This window comes from Prunus avium, chromosome 2 (genome assembly GCF_965620075.1).
Source record: "Prunus avium chromosome 2, drPruAviu1.hap1.1, whole genome shotgun sequence".
NCBI classification, from domain to species: domain Eukaryota; kingdom Viridiplantae; phylum Streptophyta; class Magnoliopsida; order Rosales; family Rosaceae; genus Prunus; species Prunus avium.
In genome coordinates, this window is record NC_142285.1 from 33,312,277 (window position 1) to 33,334,046 (window position 21,770).

General features: G+C 37.4%; 4 protein-coding genes across 7 annotated transcripts; 3 read left to right on the top strand and 1 right to left on the bottom strand.

The window, feature by feature from the left end:
• The first annotated feature begins 2,236 nt into the window (after positions 1–2,236).
• LOC110769262 (serine/arginine-rich splicing factor RS40-like) lies at positions 2,237–6,585 on the top strand. Of its 2 annotated transcripts, none has more exons than XM_088249195.1 (6): positions 2,237–2,405; positions 2,762–2,894; positions 4,363–4,475; positions 4,877–5,112; positions 5,596–6,084; positions 6,349–6,585. In XM_088249195.1, exons 2-6 carry the CDS (start codon positions 2,789–2,791, stop codon positions 6,383–6,385), a joined length of 981 nt encoding a protein of 326 aa, XP_088105321.1. In that variant the 5' UTR covers positions 2,237–2,405; positions 2,762–2,788; the 3' UTR covers positions 6,386–6,585. The 2 variants fall into 2 exon arrangements, with proteins under 2 accessions (XP_088105321.1, XP_088105322.1); XM_088249196.1 differs by lacking the exon at positions 2,237–2,405 and adding an exon at positions 3,889–4,130 and having other exon boundaries at positions 2,757–2,894.
• Positions 6,586–10,336: 3,751 nt separating this feature from the next.
• Positions 10,337–13,850, top strand: LOC110769264 (uncharacterized). Of its 3 annotated transcripts, XM_021973200.2 has the most exons (3): positions 10,337–10,882; positions 11,068–11,183; positions 11,976–13,850. In XM_021973200.2, exon 3 carries the CDS (start codon positions 12,023–12,025, stop codon positions 13,703–13,705), a length of 1,683 nt encoding a protein of 560 aa, XP_021828892.2. In that variant the 5' UTR covers positions 10,337–10,882; positions 11,068–11,183; positions 11,976–12,022; the 3' UTR covers positions 13,706–13,850. The 3 variants fall into 3 exon arrangements, with proteins under 3 accessions (XP_021828892.2, XP_088105540.1, XP_021828893.2); XM_088249414.1 differs by lacking the exons at positions 10,337–10,882; positions 11,068–11,183 and adding an exon at positions 11,303–11,456; XM_021973201.2 differs by lacking the exons at positions 10,337–10,882; positions 11,068–11,183 and adding an exon at positions 11,562–11,718.
• A 662-nt stretch (positions 13,851–14,512) lies between these two features.
• Positions 14,513–15,804, bottom strand: LOC110769250 (uncharacterized). The gene has a single exon (XM_021973186.2). It carries the CDS (start codon positions 15,747–15,749, stop codon positions 14,583–14,585), a length of 1,167 nt encoding a protein of 388 aa, XP_021828878.2. The 5' UTR covers positions 15,750–15,804; the 3' UTR covers positions 14,513–14,582.
• A 2,022-nt stretch (positions 15,805–17,826) lies between these two features.
• LOC110769265 (receptor-like protein EIX2) lies at positions 17,827–21,192 on the top strand. Its single transcript, XM_021973202.2, has 2 exons — positions 17,827–20,781; positions 20,942–21,192. Exon 1 carries the CDS (start codon positions 17,906–17,908, stop codon positions 20,666–20,668), a length of 2,763 nt encoding a protein of 920 aa, XP_021828894.2. The 5' UTR covers positions 17,827–17,905; the 3' UTR covers positions 20,669–20,781; positions 20,942–21,192.
• Positions 21,193–21,770: the final 578 nt, after the last annotated feature.

The window sequence follows — 21,770 nt, forward strand, 5'->3', positions numbered from 1 at the left end:
TTAAAACTACATAGAATAAAATGGAATATCGCCAAAAGCTACATAGACCAAACTTATAGTTTGATCCCTTTTTTAATAACTTAGGCCCTATTTGGTCTCCTACTCAATAAAGTAAATTCTAAAATTATGATTCTTTTTTTAAAATATGAGTTTTCAAATAGTGATTTTAAGATTTAAAAACTTATTTGAGGTATTGAACTCCAAACTATTTTTAAGATCTAAAAAAATTGAAATTAACAAAGAAAAAGTAGAGAGAGAGAGAGAGAGAGAGAGAGAGAGAGAGAGAGAGAGAGAGAGAGTGGAGAGAGAGAGGAGAGAGAGAAAAAATATTATCCAACCGATGTGTCAAAAGTGCCACATAAACATTTAACGGCTAAAAATAACATCTCACATCACTCCAACCGATGTGTCAAAGTTGATGTGGAATGAAGACTAGAGGTTGAGATGTTATTTTTGACATCCCAAAAGAAAGATGTCAAATGAATATTTTATTATTTTTTCTTTTCTTTTTCTTTTTAATTAAAAATAAACCAACACTAAAATATAATAAAATAATAATTTAATTTGACATATCAGGTGGAGTGTAAAGTCGTGTAAGAGCATCTCCAAGGGAGATGTCAAATACCAAACATCAAATTTAAATTTGATGGCTGATGTGGCAATTTGACATTTTACACAGCTTTACACTCCACCCGATATGTTAAATTAAATTATTATTTTATTACATTTTAGTGTTGATTTATTTTTAATTAAAAAGAAAAAATAATAAAATATTCATTTGACATCTTGCTTTTGGGATGTCAAAAATAACATCTCAATCTTCAGCCTTCATTCCACATCAGCTTTGACACATCGGTTGGAGTGTGTGAGATGTTATTTCTAGCTGTTAAATGTCTATGTGGCACTTTTGACATATCGGTTGGAGATGCTCTAAGATGTCAAATTGCCACATCAGCCATCAAATTTAAATTTGATGTTTGGTATTTGACATCTCCCTCAAAGATGCTCAAAACCTCACTTTTTGGTTTTTAATAATGGGGTGATTTTTGAGTTTTTCTTGAGTTTGAGTTTTTAAAAATGGGCCTACCAAACTGGTTTTTGTGGTTTTAAACTTTAAATATGTTTTTGAGTTTATAAAATTAGATCCAATTAGGATACCAAACAACCCTTAACTTCTTAAAAAGTAAACACCAAATTTTATTATAAAGAGAATCTTACTTCTTTTTTTGAAAGTAGACATTATTACTTTCACGTTAATACGATTTACATATGTGTTGAACTGTAATTTACAAAAAGGATGAATATCTCCTTTCAAATAGTAACATATGGTCAACACCCTTTTGCAAGACTGCAACTACCCAAGGCCATCCATTTAATGGGAAACGACCATCCATTCTAAATATCTTGAGAAAATAAATGCAAATTGTGATTTACAGACAGAAAATGTTACGGAAACCATCTATAGAGACCAACTTGTGTACCATCTCTCTAATAGGAGAAATTCTCATGTTACGGGGATATCACTTTTTGTTATCCTCGGCCAATAAAATAATGGCACATAGGATAACATTTTCACGTGTTATTGTTTTATTGATCGGGAATAGCAAAATAGTGCTACCTTAATTACATGTAAGTTTTTTTTTGCTCTAATAAAGTCTAATAGAGGTGGGATCCATTATATTGGTGGGCTCTACCTCTATTAGAGAGTTAATACACACGTTAGTCTCCCTAGCAATAGACACGTGTCAAATGTTGAAAATAATGATGAAGGTACACATTGGGATAAAGTTGTGAGCAAAAATACTCCCCAAAAAAGATGAATATCTCCTTCCAACTAGTAACATCCAATCAACACCCTTTTGCAAGACTGCAACAACCCCGGGCCATCCATTCAACGGGAAACGACCATCCATTCTAAATATTTTGAAAGAAATAAATACAAATCGTGATGTACAGAAATAATGAAGATCTCTTTCCAACTAACTAGTAACATCCGGTCAACACCTTTCAACCCACTCAAGAACGAAATATTTAGTGAGAATTGTCGGGATCAACCCACTCACGTCAAAAATACAAGGAAAAAGGGCAAAAATAAAACAAAAACAAAACTCTACCAACTTCAAATCATACAAGGGTAAAATGGGAATTTTGAAAATATTGACCTAGGGTGTAGTGAGCAAATAGTGAATATTCTAATAATTGTTCCGTTTTATTATTACTCTTTTCTTTCGGCCTAATTTGCTAAAAACTAATAGGGCTTCACATCATACGTCGCCGTTCGACTGACTTTGCCTCTGTTTACGCCTACTGTCCGAATTGTGCAGGAGCTCCCCAAAGCGATTCCAGAGCCTTTCGTCCAATTATTCCTAGGGTTTCTCTGAGCTCTCTCTCCGAAAGACTCTAAGGTATGAAAGCTCGGATCTTTTTCGTCAAATATGTTCAGCAGATCTAGCTTTTTTCCATTTTTGAACCCTTATTATTATTACTTGATTGTGCCTGTTTGCTTTAGGATGTAACTATTATGATCCCCACTTTGACTTCTTGTACTAACTCTTTTTGTGTAATTAAGCTTCATAATCATACGCCTACTTGATCAAGTCAAAAATATATTCCTTTCTGAAATTTCCCATTGTGTTTTTTCGGTGTGGTGCATTTGCTTGTGTTTTTGTGTTGCGTAAGAGTTGGACAGCTCACGAAGTGTTTGTATAAATGCCACTGACACAAGGTATTTACCTAATTGTCCTGTTATTGCATCTGGAAGGGCTTGAAAACTTTGAAGCTTGAAGAAATGAGGCCAATATTTTGCGGCAACTTGGATTTTGATGCACGGCAAGGGGATGTTGAGCGGCTTTTCAGGAGATATGGGAAAGTTGAGAGGGTGGATGTTAAGTCTGGTAAATAAGTTTTCTGATTAAATAACTTATTTTCTGCTGTGTTTTCATCATGGTCTGTTTTAGTTCTCGATCAAAAGTACTAGTTTCGTTGGCTGTTGGTAGCATACTTGTAGTACTGGGTTGTTTGGTTTACTTCGAATTTTATGTTGTGTTTGTTGGGTATGCATTTGGTGGCCAAGATAAAGGCCTTAAAGCTTTTTCAAGCTGTTGTTTTTTGTGGTGAACTCTGAAGTGGGGCATGGCTGAATCTTCCTACTGGTATATGGTCTGTATGAATTAGTGGAGATTGAGGTTTGGGCACCATATATTTATCTCTATGAGATGATACAGATTCGGGTAGATAAATAGAATACATATGGTTTAACAGCAATGGAGTAGTTGAACAGTGGAATTCTGTCATCATTCAGATGTGTCAGCTGCTAACAAGGATTTTCTGCTGTGTGTCTGAAAAACTATTCCGACCTTATTTGTGAATAACAAGAGTTTCCTCTTGTATCGAGACAGTGGGGTTCCTGGATATGTTTTAGAAAGGAAAATATGGTGTACAACCTGAAAAAGGTTCATTTCAAGATTTGGCTCATTGACCCTTTTTGTATATAAGCGAACACGTCCAGAAATATGAAGTCTGGTTGTATTCCTCGGCCTTTTTTCTATTTTTCTTCACAACATATTGACATGTAGAAATTCCCTTCCTCCTGTAAATTGAAAATCAATGAGAGATATGTCTTTAAGGAGAACTGTAGGGGTGGGAATGCAGTGGACAGTACATATCCTTCATTTTAAGAAACATGAGCTCTTTCTCTGGGCTGTTAGATTGGAGTAAATTCAATAGAGGGCATGTTTACTAAGAAAATTAGCTGTTATTCAAAAGGGTCAATATGTTATTCCTTAACTTATTATTTAGATGGGTGTACACACTATTTTCCCTTCAGAGAAGCAGGTTACTTTTTTATTGCAGTGTAAACCCGCATACTCAAGAATTTCTTTGGCGCAGGGTTTACTTGGAATGTCCATGCTCTTCTTGGATGGGTCTGCTTATCTGCATTTCTTTTGTAGCATGTGCCCAAGGTTCACTTATTGTATTTTTCCAGAAGAATTAAACTGATCTGCCCTAGTCCTGCCATCCTACTTTACCTCAGACACCATTGCTTTTTCATTCCTCATGAATTTTGCTCCGTGTTCAATTTCCGACATGTTCCAACATAGATTCCATGATGATATCGCAGCCACTGGCAGGTTTTGTGTTACTCTCTAGCAGATGATTTTGTATGCACATAATTTTATTAGTGTTTGAGAAGTCAACATTTCCTCATAGATTCCATGGTGATTCTTTTCCTATATTAAAAAAAAAACATGTATGCCTAATAAACTTGCATAGAAGATTGTTTTGGTGACTTTGTTTTACGTGCTTTGGTTACTTACCAAGCTGGTTTTAATAAGACTTATTCAATCTATATTGGTTAAATAGGATTTGCTTTTGTCTATATGGATGATGAACGAGATGCTGAGTATGCAATTCGGAGACTTGACAGGACAGAATTTGGTAGGAAGGGACGCCGACTACGTATTGAGTGGACCAAGGTAAAAACAAAATGATTTATCACTTTATGGTCTGTTTCATAGCATAGTTGCGGAGCATTATTTTCATCACTCAGAGCACGATCCTAAACATACAAGTATAATACTAGATCCCGACTTTTCTGTCTGGCATGCAAATTTTTGCTTAATCTATTCCTTTACATAATTTTAATATTGTGAGTGTGTTGGTCAAAACCATATTCCCTATACCTCCTTGCTATATTTTCTGAACTTATGCATGCAAAGGGTACATATGTTTGTAACTGCTTCATGTTGCTCGACTCCTCTCATTTATATAAGTTGGTATTACACAAGATCAAATGGATAAACAAAGTCACAGGATTTACTTGATTATTTTGTCGGAATTATGCACTCATTTAATCACATTTTATTCTGTATTGAAGCATGAAAGAGGGATTAGGAAACCTGTTGATTCAAAAAGACCTTCAGCGAACACGAAGCCCTCGAAAACCTTGTTTGTTATCAATTTTGATCCAATCCATACCAGGACAAGGGATCTGGAGAGGCACTTTGATCCATACGGCAAAATAGTGAACATAAGGATTAGAAGGAATTTTGCATTCATTCAATATGAATCACAGGAAGATGCTACCAAAGCATTGGAAGCAACAAATTCAAGGTTTTATTTTCTTCGATAACTTCTAGAATGATGTTTGCTTGATTTACAAATTCCAAGGTTTTTGCCTTTGGACAACCATATCAGCATATGATTGTTTGGAAGTGACTTCAAAGGGAGAATGGCTCTAACTTCTGAAGGAAATTCAATTTTGATTGAGCGAAAAGCCATGCCATTTGTAGGCATTTCATTGCAGCAGCTTAGTGTAAACATTATTTACAACAAATTTTTACCAAAATAAGCTGGTATATGTGCTTGCAAAGAAAATGAAATGAGCTTTTTGGGATTGTCGGAAAAAAGTCTTATAAATTTGTTCTTGAGCTTTAACTTTTACCCGTTTGAATTAACATTTTAAAAGAAGAGACAACTACTTTTAGATAATATTCTCAATGGTTTTATTTAGCAAAAGATACGCTGTATGAATCCATCTCAACAATTTGCAACTTGCTTCATATTAACTTTAATTAACTTCTTTTTGAGGTACAGCAAGTTCATGGATAGGGTTATTTCCGTGGAATATGCTGTTCGTGATGATGATGATAGAAGAAATGGACACAGTCCTGATAGAAGGGGCCGTGACATGTCTCCTGATAGAAGAAGCAATGATCGTGGGCGATCTCCAAGTCCATACCGCAGAGATAGGGCTAGCCCTGATTATGGCCATGGCTCCCGTATAAGTTCTAGATCTGATCCAAGAAGAAGTCCTGATTATGAGAGAGCTGAAAGCCCAATCAATGACAGATCCCGTCCTAGTTCTAGACCTGAACCAAGGAGGAGTCCCAGTTATGAGAGGGCTGCTAGCCCAGTCAATGATAGATCCCGTCCAAGTTCTAGACGTGAACCAAGAAGAAGTCCCAGTTATGAGAGAGCTGCAAGCCCAGTCAATGATAGATCCCGTCCAAGTTCTAAACCTGAACCAAGAAGAAGTCTCAGTTATGAGAGAGCTGCAAGCCCAGTCAATGATAGATACCGCAGGTTTGAGCTTTTAGATCCCGAAATTATGAATTTTTTTTTTTTTGGGTGTGGTGAGTGGGGGGGGGGGGGGGGTTTGCAATGCATTAATAAAATCACGTTCAACTATGTGTTTAATTACTAGAGGGCACCAATAGTATTCATCTCTTTTAACATGATTGATTTCCGTTTGCATTTCCTTCTGATTTGTCAATGTTGTATTTATATGTGAATATATTACATATGGTAGCCCCATTTTGAGTAACCTTTTTATTGTTGATAATGCAGCCGTTCTCCCCCACCGCGGGAAAGATCCCGTTCCTGAAAACCAGCAGGATGGAGCCTTGTTGTAGTGGTTAGCTGGTCTTCTCTTTCATTCGTAGTTGACAACTGAAGTTTGGTTTTTCCTTTGTTGTTAGTATTCAGAGATATGATGAGTTTGAACTTTAAAATGTTTTCAAAGTGATAAATTCGGAAGTTTATTAAGTAGCCAATCATGGTTTATGAGACTTTGTGTTTGATTTCTATTTGTTTTTTTAGTTTATTTTCTATAAATTTAAACTTGGAAGTTCTCAGTTGTACGGTAGCTAGTGAGGGTAAGGTCTGTATCATTGTTATTTCGTAAGCCTAGTTTGGCATGAATGTTGGAGGTTGCACCTCAGTTTAAAAATATATCTATGTTTTTTCCTTGGAAAGAAGGCTCTCTTTATATATTTGAGAGGAGATAGAACAGTCTTTTTTGGCACTTTGCACAGGGAGTGATTCTTGGGTTTTGTATCCTGGAATTAGATGGGTTTAAATTTTTTGAAGTTAGAATTTGTACCATCTTCGGGCATAATTTAATAAACTTGCTAGTTGCTAGTTGTTTATACGTATGGTTTGGGGTATCAAATAACACGCAATCTTCGACTTTTTTAAGGCTACCTAGGTCCAGCCTGAAACCACCACTCTTGGGTTTTGTATGTTTGGTATTTTATTCAAATTCTCTGTTGGATTCGAATGTTTATGCCTCGTTTTACTCTCTTTTTACGTACAACATAATTTGAAAATTGCATCTACCTACTACTCTCTCATCTCAATGTTACTTAAGAGTTCTGCATTGACATCAGTCTATGACAGGAGGTGTAACTCAAAAGTAAAAAGATCCATTTGAAAGTGGGTGGCGGATGTAGGTGGCTCTCACAATACTCAACGGTGTACAGCTGAGGCAACCACTTAGCGCCTTACAGCTAAACCAACCTCTTAGACTTAGGTGACTGTCGTTATCATAACTCATAGGGTTTAGAGCATCCACAATGAGCTCTCTAAATCACCTCCTTAGACAAATTTTAGGGAGGATTTGAAAAAATACAACTCCAACCATGCTCCTTATCCACCTCCTAAAATAGGAAGATCTTTAGGAACTCCTAAATATGAGGAGAGAGAAAGAACTCATAGTGGTTCCCTATAATTTAATGCTGCTTTATTTAATGAGTATTTTATACTTTTAATTATTGTTAGTTATTTTTTATATTATTTTTTAATAGAGATGAACCAATTAAAAAAGAGTTCTAACATTTATGACTCTCTAAATTAAAGAGCATGATTGAAGTTTAAGTTTTTATAGAGAGCTCCTAAAATAATTTTTATATGTTCGAATTAAAATTTAACTAAAAAATAGAGAGCATGATTGTGGATGCTATTAAGGTTTGGAAGTGCCATCAGCATATTAGTGCCATAGCCAAATGTTGATATGGGAAGTCTAGTTGTAGGCTTGTAGCCCATAGGGAGGAAATGGTGGAGAAAAGTGGAGCGCGAAAAGGACAAGAGAACGTGTGAACGATACACAGCCGACAGCCGACAGCGTCACGTCCCCGGCCACGCAAGGCCAAAGCCCAAGGCGTTTGTCTAGATCCACTCGCTCAAACCCTAATTTCAATTTAGGCTCCTCCTCTAATCAGTAGGCCCCATTTATCAATTCCCAAAAGCTGGGTGCTTTGCTTTGTTTCCTGCAGCCATTTTGAAATTGAAAGCCGACAAAATAACAAGGACAGTTTACCACCTTAACCAACGACTAGTTGATTACTTTATTATTAGCCAAAGCAATTTACTACTTGATTAATTTAACTCAAAATCAGCAAAAATCCCAGCCATAACCGAAAAAGTCAGAGAGAAATAATACCACGAACTGTTTTTTTTTCCTTTTGAGCAATGATCAGCCCTCATAGTCAACTGGGTGCCATCATTTGGCAAATGTCAAATGTAAAATGGTAAATTTGAAGTTGATGGGTTAAGTGTCCATTTGACAGTCCATCAGAAATGTCAATAAAAATAATTTTATTATTTTTTAAGCCGGTACATATAATATATTATTAAGAAAATAGAGAAAATTTTAGTGATGCACCCTAGATTATAAACCTTGTTCGACTTTGCCTTTTGAACAATTCCTCTAATCTTTCAAATGTGCCCCCTTTCGTCGTCAAACTCAAGGGCTTTTTTATCCATTCAAGTTAGGATTTATTTTGATCCACTTAAACCCTAATTAACTCGGCCCATTCTTCCTTTCAAATCTCATTTTCATTTTTTTTAGTCCATTAAAAATACAATTTGAAGATAGAATGGGCTGAGTCAATTAGGGTTTAAGTGGGGTAAACCAAATCCTAACTTGAAGGGACAGAAATACTCCTGAATTTAACGAAGGAACAACCTAAATTGAAATATTAAGGGGGCTCAAAACCAAATTAAAAGTTGTGAGGGCAAAGTAGAATAGAGTCTATGTATAGTTGAGGGGACATTGCTAAAAAACCCCGAAAAAAATATAATCCCCACACCCCAAAAAAAAAAAAAGAACTGAAAGACAACTGCATACATAAACTATTTACAACAAAGTTTAGAATATAAAAGTAACTATGCTAAATAAAATAAAATTAAAGGAACACATATCCAAATTCTCAAGCCATCATGATTCGCCATACATGAGTATATCATATGTTTTATAGTTTACTAAATTAATCTAGCTTTATTGTCAATTAAATTATTCCTTTAAAATCCTTCCACCTAAATGAATTCGGAATTTGTTAAATAGTAACTTTAAACCATCGTGAGATGGATTTGGAAGACTTATTTTATGGTGAATCAGGTAAAACTCATGTAATTTTTCTTCTTCTTATAATACACACATAACAATTTAATGTTAGCCTAAATGACTTTGGACTAATCTTCTTGTCTTATGGTGTATCATGTAAAACTGGTGTATTTTTGCTTCTTTTTATAGTAAAAATACAACCATTTATGTCTATACCTCAGTGACTGAACCAATCTCCTTGTCTTGTCTATTCTTATTTTTTGTTGCATGTTTTTGGCATTGTAATCATTTTGATTCCTAACTTCCACTATGTTTTTGGAATTATAATTATTTTGATTATTGATTTCTCATGTGTTTACTAGCACAAACGGAATAAAATATCAAATTAGTTCCAAGATTAAAATTCATAATTCAATGCATGAAAATCAGGAATTAGATTAATTAGAGAACAATTCATCTCATGAGTCATACCTATTCATTCTTTCCTTTATTCCAAACTTTCCCGATTCATGATTGAATTCCTAAAAGACATTTATTATAGTCATATCAACCACTTTAGTTAGAAAAATAGAATAAATTTGAAATTTATTAGTTAGGCCAGTTGGTCAGGGCAATTTACCCACTCCTTTTCAACCAAAGTTTGATTTTTCTTCTTGTAAATTAGAGTAGTCTAGATGGCTCATTAAAAGAAATTTTGATTTGTAATAATGTTTGTAAATAAGCCTTGAGCTTGTAGGTTTATTTTTGCATATCATTAAGGTTTTTTCTTTTGTTTCCCCCGGATATATATCAGTAATCTTCTTAATTGAAAGAAGTTGAGATGATGCCACATCCATCTTCCACACCACATTCAAAAGATCTTCAACCTTTCTGTGATCCATATCAAAGGTTATATAGGTAACTTCACTGACATGTCATTTCCCAACGAACTATCCCTCTCACGGAAGCGACCATCTTGAAAAGTCACAAGCCGTCCCCACCTCACACGTGGCTACAATTCCACGTAATCACATCGGTAACGTAACAATTCGAATAATTAAAAGAACATTCAAAATTTACACTATAGGCAACGGTCGGATTTTCTGTCCCACTCGTAGTCACAGCCGTCCGATCCTGCATCATGTTCGACATTTAAAGCCTGTTGCCTGAAGGCTGAAGCATGAGCACACATTTCTCTCTCCACAATACACAGTGAAAAGATACTTCCTTTTCTTAATTATTTTCTTCCATTTAGAGAGAGAGGGACAGAGACATTTTGTCATTTTCATTTAGAGAGAGAGAAATTTGAATGTGAAGGGGATTTTATACGTGTATATATTTCTATGTTGTCTGGTTGTGTTAAAAAAAAAGCTCGAAAATTTGAAGTGGGTTCAGTTTGAAATTGAGCATCCTCAAGGTGTCGAAGATTCGTCTTCTATTTATCAGTCTGTGCCTGTTTTTTAATGGATTTTGACCGTTTCGTCCTGTTTCTCTAATAGCACACAGAAATCGTTTCTGGGTAGTTTCTGAGTGAGAAAGAGAGAGATTAAGATCCAGCTGCTCTTTGATTGCTGATTTTGGAAGCATTGCTGAGTTGGGCTGCAATTCGTAAAGAGAGGGGAAGAGGGTTTTAGAGAAAGGGAGGGGTTTGAAGGTCAATTTGATCTGGGTTGCTGACACTTGGTCACAGAAAAAACAGAGAGGTTTGAAGGGCAAGCTATAGTGGGTTGCTTTTTAAAGAAAAAAGAAGACACGTTTCTGTCTTTCTGAGTCTTAAAGGTTGGTTCTTGGGCTTGTTTTTTCATGCTTTCTTTAACCCCTCCACTTCAGAATGTGAAAAAGCTCATTTCTTTTTCATTTTCTCTGGATTTTGTGATAATCAGTTTTCACTGATACTTCATAGCTAGATATTTATCCCATTAATTTCAGTTCTGGGTATCATTGTTTCCCATTTGTGCTTGCAGGAACAGAAGGGACTGACAGCGAGAGAGAGAGAAAGAGAAGGGGGCATTGTCTCATTGCTTGTGGCTGTCAATGGTGGAACCATTTGAATTTTTAAGAAAAGTCAAATCAACTTGAGGTATTGTTTCAGAATTTTTTCTTTGAATTTTCCTTGAAAATAATTTGTGGGGTTTGGTCCATCTTGCTGAAGTTAAACACACTCTAGTTATACAACTTGGGATAGAGACTGGAACCTTCTCTTCAAAGTAAAGTCTAACTTCCTCTCTCTCTACCCACCTAGCTTCATTTATGAGGAAAAATGGCAACAAAGCTAAGAATCCCAACTTTCCCAGTCTCTTTCCAAGAAATCTTGACCCTTGGATGTCGATCAAAATCAAGTTAGTGAAATCCAGTAAGTTAATATGATATCACAGTCACCATGGTCATGGTTCAAAAAGTAAATTTGTAACAAAAGAAACATGTGCCGACTACGGCTTCTTAATTGGACGGCACTGCTTAGCCTTTAAAAGCACCTTCTTTTATTGTCATCAACAATTTCATATTATAAAGTTCAATGATCATTATAAATCATATTTTTTTAGGATTTTAATTTTCGTTTGGGCATTTAATGATCACTTGCCAACAGTAAGATGGACTCCTTGGGCATCTTTTAGGTATTTCCATATGGTTGGTCGGATATGGTTTTCAGCAAAGCAAGCTTGCTGTGATCATACAAGATTCTCGAAGCTCTTGATGTTGGCCCAATTGTTTTATTATAGCTGATATTATTTTATTGCAGCCCTGATGCATAATTTATGTTTTTATGATTGCAACTGCTCCACTGCCTTCTTAGTTTTATATGCACATATCTTTACTTTGCATTTTCTTTTCCGTTTAATCCTTACAAGGCTTTGTTTCCTTCAAATTTCAGTTGGTAGAGCTCTGGTCGCCAATTTGATCTATACCCTTATTGAAATCATGATGGAGAATGGTGGCAATGAGGTTTTGACCGGTACCCGGTCGGCTGAAGAATGGTTATCACATGCACGGGAGCTTGTTCCATTGGCACTGAATAAGGCAAGAGAGGTTAAGGGATTTCCAGGTCGGTGGAAGATGATCATTTCAAAGTTGGAGCAGATCCCGTCACGTTTATCAGACCTGTCTAGCCATCCATGCTTTTCCAAGAATGCTCTTTGTAAGGAGCAATTGCAGTCAGTATCTAAGACACTGAAGGAGGTTATTGAATTGGCTGAGTTTTGTGTGGGGGAGAAATATGAAGGAAAACTTAGGATGCAGAGTAATCTTGATGCGTTGTCTGGGAAATTGGATTTGAATTTGCGAGATTGTGGGCTTTTGATCAAGACTGGGGTGCTTGGTGAGGCTACTTTGCCTTTAGCCATGGCTGGTTCTTCAACTGAACCTGAGGCTGCTGCTCATGGTAACATAAGGGAACTGCTTGCACGGCTTCAGATTGGGCACTTGGAGGCAAAACATAAAGCTCTTGACAGTCTTGTTGAGGGCATGAAAGAGGATGAAAAGAATGTATTGTCAGTTATGGGTCGTAGCAATATTGCTGCTTTAGTCCAATTGCTCACTGCAACATCTCCTCGTATCCGTGAGAAGACTGTAACTGTAATCTGCTCGCTTGCTGAATCTGGAAGTTGCGAAAATTGGCTTGTTTCTGAAGGGGTTTTGCCACCTCTAATAAGGCTTGTTGAGTCTGGCAGTGCAGTGGGTAAAGAGAAGGCTACAATTTCGCTTCAAAGATTGTCAATGTCAGAAGAAGCAGCCCGTGCAATTGTTGGGCATGGTGGGGTTAGGCCACTGATTGAGATATGTCAGACTGGTGATTCTGTTTCTCAGGCTGCTTCTGCTAGCACTTTGAAGAACATATCAGCTGTCCCAGAAGTTCGGCAAACTCTAGCTGAGGAAGGGATTGTAAAAGTTATGATTAATCTCCTTGATTGTGGAATTTTATTGGGTTCCAAAGAATATGCAGCAGAGTGCTTGCAGAATCTCACTGCATGCAATGACAATCTAAGGAGGTCTGTAATTTCAGAAGGTGGAATTCGGAGCCTGTTGGCTTATCTTGCTGGTCCATTGCCACAAGAATCTGCAGTCGGGGCATTGAGGAATTTGGTTGGCTCAGTTTCTATGGAGGTTTTGGTTTCTCTTGGTTTCCTCCCATGCGTGGTTCACGTGCTTAAGTCCGGTTCACTAGGTGCACAGCAGGCTGCTGCATCCGCAATTTGCCGGGTTTGCAGCTCAACAGAGATGAAAAAACTGATCGGTGAAGCCGGGTGCATTCCTCTCCTTGTGAAGATGCTTGAAGCTAAATCAAACAGTGCCAGAGAGGTTGCCGCACAGGCAATTTCAAGTTTGATGACCCTTTCACACAATTGCAGAGAAGTGAAAAGGGATGACAAAAGTGTGCCAAATCTGGTCCAACTGCTTGATCCCAGTCCACAAAACACAGCGAAAAAGTATGCAGTTTGTTGCCTTGGATTGCTCTGCTCAAGCAAGAAATGTAAGAAGCTGATGGTCTCATATGGAGCAATTGGGTACCTCAAGAAGCTCACAGAGATGGACATTCCTGGAACCAAGAAGCTACTTGAGAGATTGGAGAGAGGGAAGCTGAGAAGTTTCTTCACAAGAAAATAGAGGGAAGAAATGCAAATGTACCTCTTGTAAGCCCTTTTTTTAAAATCTCTTTCTGCATATGTAGTTGTTTCATGGTCTATATGAAACGTAGTTTATCGTATTGAACTGGAATGCGCAAGCCTGGTAATATATTTTATGTTGTCTATGTTCTATTATTTAAAGTAGAAAAATTTATGAAAATATAATCTCTACAAGTCTATTATGCTTTTCAAATTTGGAGCTTTCTGCCATTAATTTGTAAATGTTTCTGGGATGCCTTTGTAAATGTTTCTGGGATGCCATAACAGCTTATCCATCTCATCCAGTTCTTGAAATTAATCAATTCCAAACAACCCAACAGCTAACTAATTATGATCTTATGAATCATAAGATCAAATCAGATCAGATCATCAATTCCTTCAATCCAAATATCCAATGGATGATCTGTAGTGGATCTATGCAGATCAACGATAAGTTGAAAAGGTGATCAAAGAATATTGAATTTGTGGTATAAAGAAAGAAAAACAATTCGAGTGCGAAGTAGGAAATAAAAAGAAAACCCTTGTTGCCCAAGCAAGCAGGCAGCGAATCTATAATTACGTCTATAATCCACCCTTCTTTTCCACCAACCGCCCTCCCTCCCTCCCTCCCTAACAAAAGAGAAGAAGAAAAGAAAAGAAACAGAGAGAGAAACAAAGGGTATCCATTTCTAAAAATCGAGAGAGTGTTGAATTTGAATTAGAGGAATATTAGAGATGATGAATCAAAGCAAATTAAATTAGAGGTTACTAAACTAATTAATTAAGATTCTACATACGAGATGATGAATCATCTGATGGATTCATCAATCCCTCCAAATATCTAATGCACTGATCTTCATCTTCATCTCAGTTTAAATTCAGTCGACCACACACAGGTTCTGATACTCTTTGTCAGCTATGGCTGCTTCCATGAGATGGCGCAGGCCAATTTCCCCACCATTGTCCAAGAAGGACTTAATCAATGTGTCGGAGATGCCAGCCAACAGTGTCACCCCTGGATGAGGTTCTTCTATACGGCACATCCACCCCCCTAAGTCGTAAATCTGCCAAAGCAAAATGTGTGGCATCGCATCATCCCCATACCCTTGCTCCTTAAATTTGCTCCGCGTTTCCTCATACAGAGTCTTCCAGGATGTGCTGCAGCCACCAAATCTTACGTGGTCTGTGAACACAAACACCTTCTTGATCATCTGCTCTGCCTTCAAGTTCTCATTCACAGCCACTTCCAGAATCAAATCACACACCTTCTGAAAATCAACACCCTGGTTGTGCTTGCTGATGCATGTCCTCGTCATGAACTCGTACTTGGACTTGAGATCACCGCCTCGTAAGGAATGCAGCAGCGGCAGCTCATCGGGTAATGGACCAAGACTGATCACCTTTTGTTTCCATGCCAGCTCTTCAGTCAGTTCAGACACCAAAATTCCCAAGCTCGCCGCCAATTCTATGATTGGTACGCCCATGAAATCGGTGATGTTACAAACTGCCAAGCAGTTTTTAAATTTGCCCGAACCCTCCTTCCCCTGCTTTTGCTTTAGGTACATGTCCTCCACCATTGCCTTCCACTGAAGCTCAGCTGCTTCGCCGACATCCTTATCTTTTACATATCTTATGATATCATTTGGAAGCAATGCATTCGGCTTTATGATGCTGCTGCCGCCTGCTTTCACCTCCTCCAAATACTTCTTAACCACACAGGGCTTCCGAAAGAAATACATGCGTCGATGATGCTCGTCCAAGGGCTCCAAAAACTCCTTTCTAAGGAGTTCCCACTCTTCTGATTGATCCGACTCTGGAGGGAAAAGTCTACTCCCAAGGCTTTCAAACAGCAAAACGGCGAGTCTGGTGTGGTCGTCTTCGCTGTTGTTGGGAGTGCAACAGGCTGCAGCCCCGGTAACAAAAAGAGTAGTACAATCTTCTTTATCATCATCTTCGGATGGCGGTTTCAATTCCAATTCCATCCTTAGCCTGTGCTGCTTCAATTTGTCAATATCAGACTTCAATTGCTCCGCCAAGAGATCCATAACGCGGTCATGTAATAACTTATAGCCCCGGTCATGTTGGAGCCTCTGCGCTGCAGTGTCTTGGCCTTGTTGTAGAAGAAGTCCATAGAGAATCTCGACAAGGTCCCACAAACGAGCTAACGAGCCAGAGCTGGCAAAGGAGGGAACATTGCATAATAGCGTCTTGGGGTGATTGTGGTGGAGCCAAAATGCGGCCATGTAGAAGGCCTCCGGATAATGTTTTCCGGTTTGAACAGAGGCAGAATTGAGATTGAAGATGAGTTTGAGGGTGGTTAGGGGATTGTGGGACCAGGCCACAGGCAGCAATTGCTTCAGATAGATGATGGAGGCCTGCTTCTTCTGCAGCTTTTGCATGGTTTCTTCATAGGTTGGCTCTGGTGGTGTCACGTGGAAAAGCCAATCCGTGCTGCACCAGTCTGGCGACGTCACATGGAAATACAGATCATGGCAGGGATCACCGTAGGAAGAGAAGGAGATGGAGGAGATGTTCTTGGCCATGGCCATGTCAGCGTTGGAGTTGGAAGCCATTAATCTTCGAGTTGTTGAAGTTGGAAGTGCAGGAGCAGGAGGAGCCAATACTTTGAGAAGCCTGGTGAAAGTCGAACATACTTGCAAGGGCACTGGTTTCTTCATCTCTTAATTGATCTGGTTCAAATTCAACACTCTCTGTGTTTGGCGTTAAATTTTCACACACAAAAAAGAAAAAAAATTAAATAAAATTGATTGCATCCCAAAGATAGATTTGGTGGCCATTAAGAGTAGATTGCAATCAAAATTAATTGATTGAAATATAGAAGACAAGTATCAGGAGAAGGCTTGCAAGCAAAGAAAAAAGATGTCAAGTAATTAATTCTCTGTGCTCGTTTAATTTGCATGCAACATTGTCTAAACTTTTATGTGACAAATATAATTCTTTCTTTTTGTAAGTAGGAAGACAATCGTTTTAAAACCAAAATTTCTAGTCGATCTTTGAAGCATAGTTACCACCACCTCAGACATAGATTTTGTTGATCTATTGTGAGTCTGAAAATTAAAAAGCATAGGAGACATATCGATCACTGTCAACGTTTTTAAAAACATGGAGAGAGATAGGAGCTGATAGCCCCTATATTTATTGCCAAACTAGGAGTCTTGTTTGTGCGATCGTAGGTTGTCTTTTCATTCATGTATCTTTTCTTTTCTTCAAAATACCTACCTACTCTACCACTATATAGACCATAGTCTATCGTCTATTTTAACAGTGTGGGTCATTTTAAGGTCCCATTAGTGAGATTGGGCCATGGACTTACCCATTTTCAATTTGCTAATGGCATGACCTAATTTGTTATTTTGATGCACCCATTCACATGGGCCTGCAAGACTGTATTAACTTCTTGATTAGCCATAATTCTACAATTTTACTCTTTTGTCAACCACCGTACAGGGGAAATATTAGTCTTATGTGGAGCTCAGGTCAAGTCAATACCTACAATAATTTTTGGCGTGGAACTCGGGATTCTCAAGTCTGTGAAGTTAAAGTCTTATGTGGAGCCACACACACTCATTCATTCTTCCAACGAATACCAAATTTCCACAAGTAATTTCCCCAATTCATTGAAATACATATGGAAAGACTACCTAATTAACTTTATGGAAAGACTATAATTCAATAGATATATATATTCTTTGTTCCAAATTAATAATTCCATGCTTCATTCAATTACTAGCAGACGCAGATCATGGATGTGGTCCTGTTTTGCGTGTTTATCTTGTATAAATATGTGGCTTCATTAGTCTCCAACTCAATGAACTTCCTGCTCAGACCCAACAAATAAGAAAAAGGAAAAAGAAAAGTCTAAGTCAATAAGTATGTCGTTTGGAGTTTTATGCATACTATTCAAGCTCGTAAAGATTTTCTTTTTTTATAAATATGTGGCTTCATTATTTGTTGTGGCTCAGACCCAACAAATAAGAAAAAAGAAAAAGAAAAGTCTAAGTCAATAATTATGTCCCTAGGCCTGTATGTCGTTTGGAGTTTTATGCGTACTATTCAAGCTCGTAAAGATTTTCTTTTTTTTCCTCCTATATATTGTGATACAAGCTCGGAGATAACCATATATCAATAATTAAACCCTAAACAATTGGTTCCTGTTGATCTTGCATTTCAATCTTTTAACATGCAGGGCCACGGAAGGTGCTTGAAACTCTTTCTTGCATTTGCGCTGCTTTTGCTACAGTACGCCCAAGGAGGAGAGGTGGACCACAGTCAGAGGAATACTAACGCGACCAGGAGGTGCATCGAGAAGGAAAGGCAAGCACTCCTTGCATTCAAACGTGGCCTCCTGGTGGATGAGGACCATTACCTCTCTTCATGGGGTTCAGAAGCCCAGAAACAAGATTGTTGCAGATGGATAGGCGTCTCTTGTAGCAACCAAACAGGTCATGTTATTGGACTTGATCTTTCATATTCTTTATTGGAAGGTAAGATGATTAGTCCTAAACTGTTTGAGTTGCAGCATTTACAACATTTGGACCTTACTGAGATTGATTTCAATGGGAGCCAATTTCCAAATTTCTTTGGTTCTCTAACCAATTTAAGATACCTTGCTCTGTCTTCGACTAATTTTGGAGGCAAGTTTCCAAGTCAGGTCGGAAATCTTACGAACTTGGTGTATTTGGACTTGAGTGATAATTCCTTTACAAATGTAGAAAATCTCAACTGGCTTCCTCCTCTTTTGTCATTAAGATATTTGGACTTGAGTTCCGTGAATCTCAGCAATGCTTTCGATTGGCCGGAAGCCGTTAATAAGCTTCCTGAACTAACAAACTTGACACTACGCTACTGTGATCTTCCTCCTCCAATTCTTTCCACTCTTTATTACATAAACTTTTCTCAATCTCTTGTTAGCGTTGAACTTTCGGGCAACGATTTGAGTACTTCTTCAATATTTCTATGGTTGTCCAACTATAATGCCAGCCTTGTTTATCTTGGCCTCGCTGATAACCTTCTAACTGGTTCAATTCCTGATGTTCTTGGAAACATGAGCTCTCTGGCACATCTTGATCTCCAAAATAACCAACTTGAAGGAGGGGACCCACATTCTTTTGCCAGGTTATGTAGTTTGCAAACATTGTTTCTCTTAAACAATGATCTCAGTGGACAACTTTCTAAGTTTGTTCAAATATTATTCCCTACATGCGCTCAAAACTCATTGGAGCAGTTGTATCTCTCTGGGAATAATCTTGCTGGGTCAGTACCTGATCTTACAAACCTTTCATCTTTGGAAGACTTGGAGCTTGGTTTCAATCAATTAAGCGGAGGAATATCTGAAAGTATAGGGCTAATGTCTAAGCTCCAATATATTGATTTTGGGATGAATTCTTTGGAAGGAGTGATTTCAGAAACTCATTTCTCAAAACTCTCCAAATTACAGTATTTGGATTTATCTTCTAACTCGCTAGTCTTAGACATCCATGCTGATTGGATTCCTCCTTTCCAATTGGGGGAAATATATTTGAGGTCTTGCAAGATGGGCCCGGATTTCCCAAAGTGGCTTCAAACTCAAAAAGAATTCTCATCCCTTGATATTTCTGATGCTGGAATTTCTGACATCTTTCCAAGTTGGTTTTGGAGTTTATGTCGCAATGTGACATTTATGAATCTCACAAGCAACCAAATTAGAGGTACATTTGCAAATTTGACATTGGAATTTTCAGATTTCCCTACCCTACTACTGAGTTCGAACAAGTTGGAAGGTCCAATCCCCTCATTTCTATCAAAAGCCTTACATCTGGATCTCTCTTATAATAAACATTCAGGGTCAATTTCATTCTTGTGTTCAAGTGCAGCTATTAATTTAGGCTTTCTTGACCTCTCAAGCAACAATGTTTCTGGACACGTTCCAGATTGCTTGACACATTTGGAGAATCTAGTCATGCTTGATTTGAGTAACAATGCTTTGTCCGGAAAAATTCCTACAGCAATAGGCTCTGTATTTCGGATTGAAACACTCAAATTAAGAAGCAATAGATTTGTGGGACAATTGCCTTCCTCGTTGAAGAATTGCACAAGTTTAGTAGTCATTGATGTTGGGGATAATAAATTATCTGGACCAATACCTGAATGGTTAGGGGTTAGCTTAAAGAAATTGGTTATCCTGATGCTTTCGTCTAATCACTTCAATGGAAGCCTGCCCTCACAATTATGCCATCTAACACACATTCAAATTTTGGATTTCTCCATGAACATCATCTCTGGAAGTATACCCAAATGCCTCACCAATTTAACTACTCTGGCTCAGAAAGGAAATCCAAGTTTGAACATCTCACATGATTACGAGAACTCTAATATCAATTATGCAGATTTTTATTACGATGATGCAACCTTCATGTGGAAAGGAGAAATGCAGGCATACAAAAGTACTTTGGGGCTCGTGAAGAGAATTGATCTGTCAAGCAATAAATTAATAGGGGAGATTCCAAGTGAAATCACTCATCTAGTTGGGTTGGTTTCTTTAAACCTATCGAGAAACCAATTAATAGGTCAAATAACTCCAGAGATCGGAAACTTGCAGTTATTGGATTCTCTTAATTTGTCACGAAACCACATAGATGGAAGAATTCCAACAAGCCTTGCTCGGATAGATCGTCTTGGTTTCTTGGACTTGTCATATAACAACTTGTCTGGCAAAATTCCAGTCGGGACTCAGCTCCAAGGCTTTGATCCCTCTTTTTATGTTGGGAATCTACAACTCTGTGGACCTCCACTTAAAAAGATGTGTGCTGATGAAGTGGAAAAAAGTCCAAGTGAGCAAACTGACTTCATCTACCAAGAGGACAAGGATGAGCTAATAACATTGGGATTCTACATTAGTACGGGGATTGGATTTGCTGTTGGATTTTGGGGAGTTTGCGGCACCTTGATATTTTCAAGGTCATGACTCATGGAGATACGCAAACTTCAAGTTCTTGAATGGTTTAAATGATTGACTTTTTGTGAGGATAGCTGTGTTGAAGCGGCAATTGAAGGATGCTTAACTACTAAAGATGAACGGTAAGTAATCTCTCTTTCTCTCTCATAGACTCAATAGTTTATTATTACTTTATTGACTTAATCAACATGCATGCATGATTAATTTGGTTTTTCTAATTTGTTATATTCAAGCAAACTAACCGGTCTTTTTTTTTTCTCTCCATTTTATCGTTTTATCCAGCATCTTCGGAGACATCTTCTCTTCAGTCAAATGGCTCTGTAATGGTAGTTGTATTGTAGTAGCAGGAAATTGATTTTTATAGCAGGAGAGCATGAGAAATGCATGCCAACAATTAATAATAAAATCCACATATTCTCAGTCTGCACATATGATGGATTTTTGTATATTCTTTTTTTTGGTTCAAACTCAAATCTCATCACATATTTCTTGCGGTAGAATAAGGCAGGAAAAAAGAAGAAGACAAGTTCAACTTCTTCTTCTTTTTCTTTTTCTTTTTTCAAAAAAGAAAAAAAGACAAGTTGAACTTCTTCAAAGAGTTTACAATAAGTTAAAGTTATTTATGTTTATGTTGAATCTATATAACTGAAATTATTAATTAAATGAGGATAATATGATTTCATACTTTTTCATATTAAAAAATTTAAAATTAAATAAGATAATAGGTCTTATTTTTATGGAATACAACTACCTTTTTTTTTTAAATTCTAAAATAAAACCACTTGGCTCACGCGTGTGCCAAGGGACTAGTAATAATAAGTTATCAATGTTATCCTCTCATTGATTTTTGAAAAATTAAAATAAAATCCATCATATGGGTAATTATATTCAAGGGCTAACAACATTTTAACCTCTGAAGGTTTAGGGTTATTCGCACTCCTTTCATCCTTCCTTTTCATCCTTCATTTTGCATACTATCAAATTTCCTACGTTCTTTTCATCATTCCTTTTGCATGCCAATATGTAGATGTCACAAATGCTATCCGAAAATATTAGGGTCTGATTAGTACTTTAATTGAATTAACCAATATATTTAAAGAATATACTAAAA

Bases quoted from the DNA above. Each gene is read 5' to 3' on its own strand.
- LOC110769265 (XM_021973202.2), top strand. From the start codon at position 17,906: ATGCAGGGCCACGGAAGGTGCTTGAAACTCTTTCTTGCATTTGCGCTG.
- LOC110769250 (XM_021973186.2), bottom strand. From the start codon at position 15,749: ATGGATCTCTTGGCGGAGCAATTGAAGTCTGATATTGACAAATTGAAG.
- LOC110769262 (XM_088249195.1), top strand. From the start codon at position 2,789: ATGAGGCCAATATTTTGCGGCAACTTGGATTTTGATGCACGGCAAGGG. The intron at 5,113-5,595 runs GTTTTATTTTCT...TTTGAGGTACAG, and splicing joins TTGGAAGCAACAAATTCAAG to CAAGTTCATGGATAGGGTTA. The intron at 6,085-6,348 runs GTTTGAGCTTTT...TTGATAATGCAG, and splicing joins GTCAATGATAGATACCGCAG to CCGTTCTCCCCCACCGCGGG.
- LOC110769264 (XM_088249414.1), top strand. From the start codon at position 11,354: ATGAGGAAAAATGGCAACAAAGCTAAGAATCCCAACTTTCCCAGTCTC. The intron at 11,457-11,975 runs GTAAGTTAATAT...TTCAAATTTCAG, and splicing joins AATCAAGTTAGTGAAATCCA to TTGGTAGAGCTCTGGTCGCC.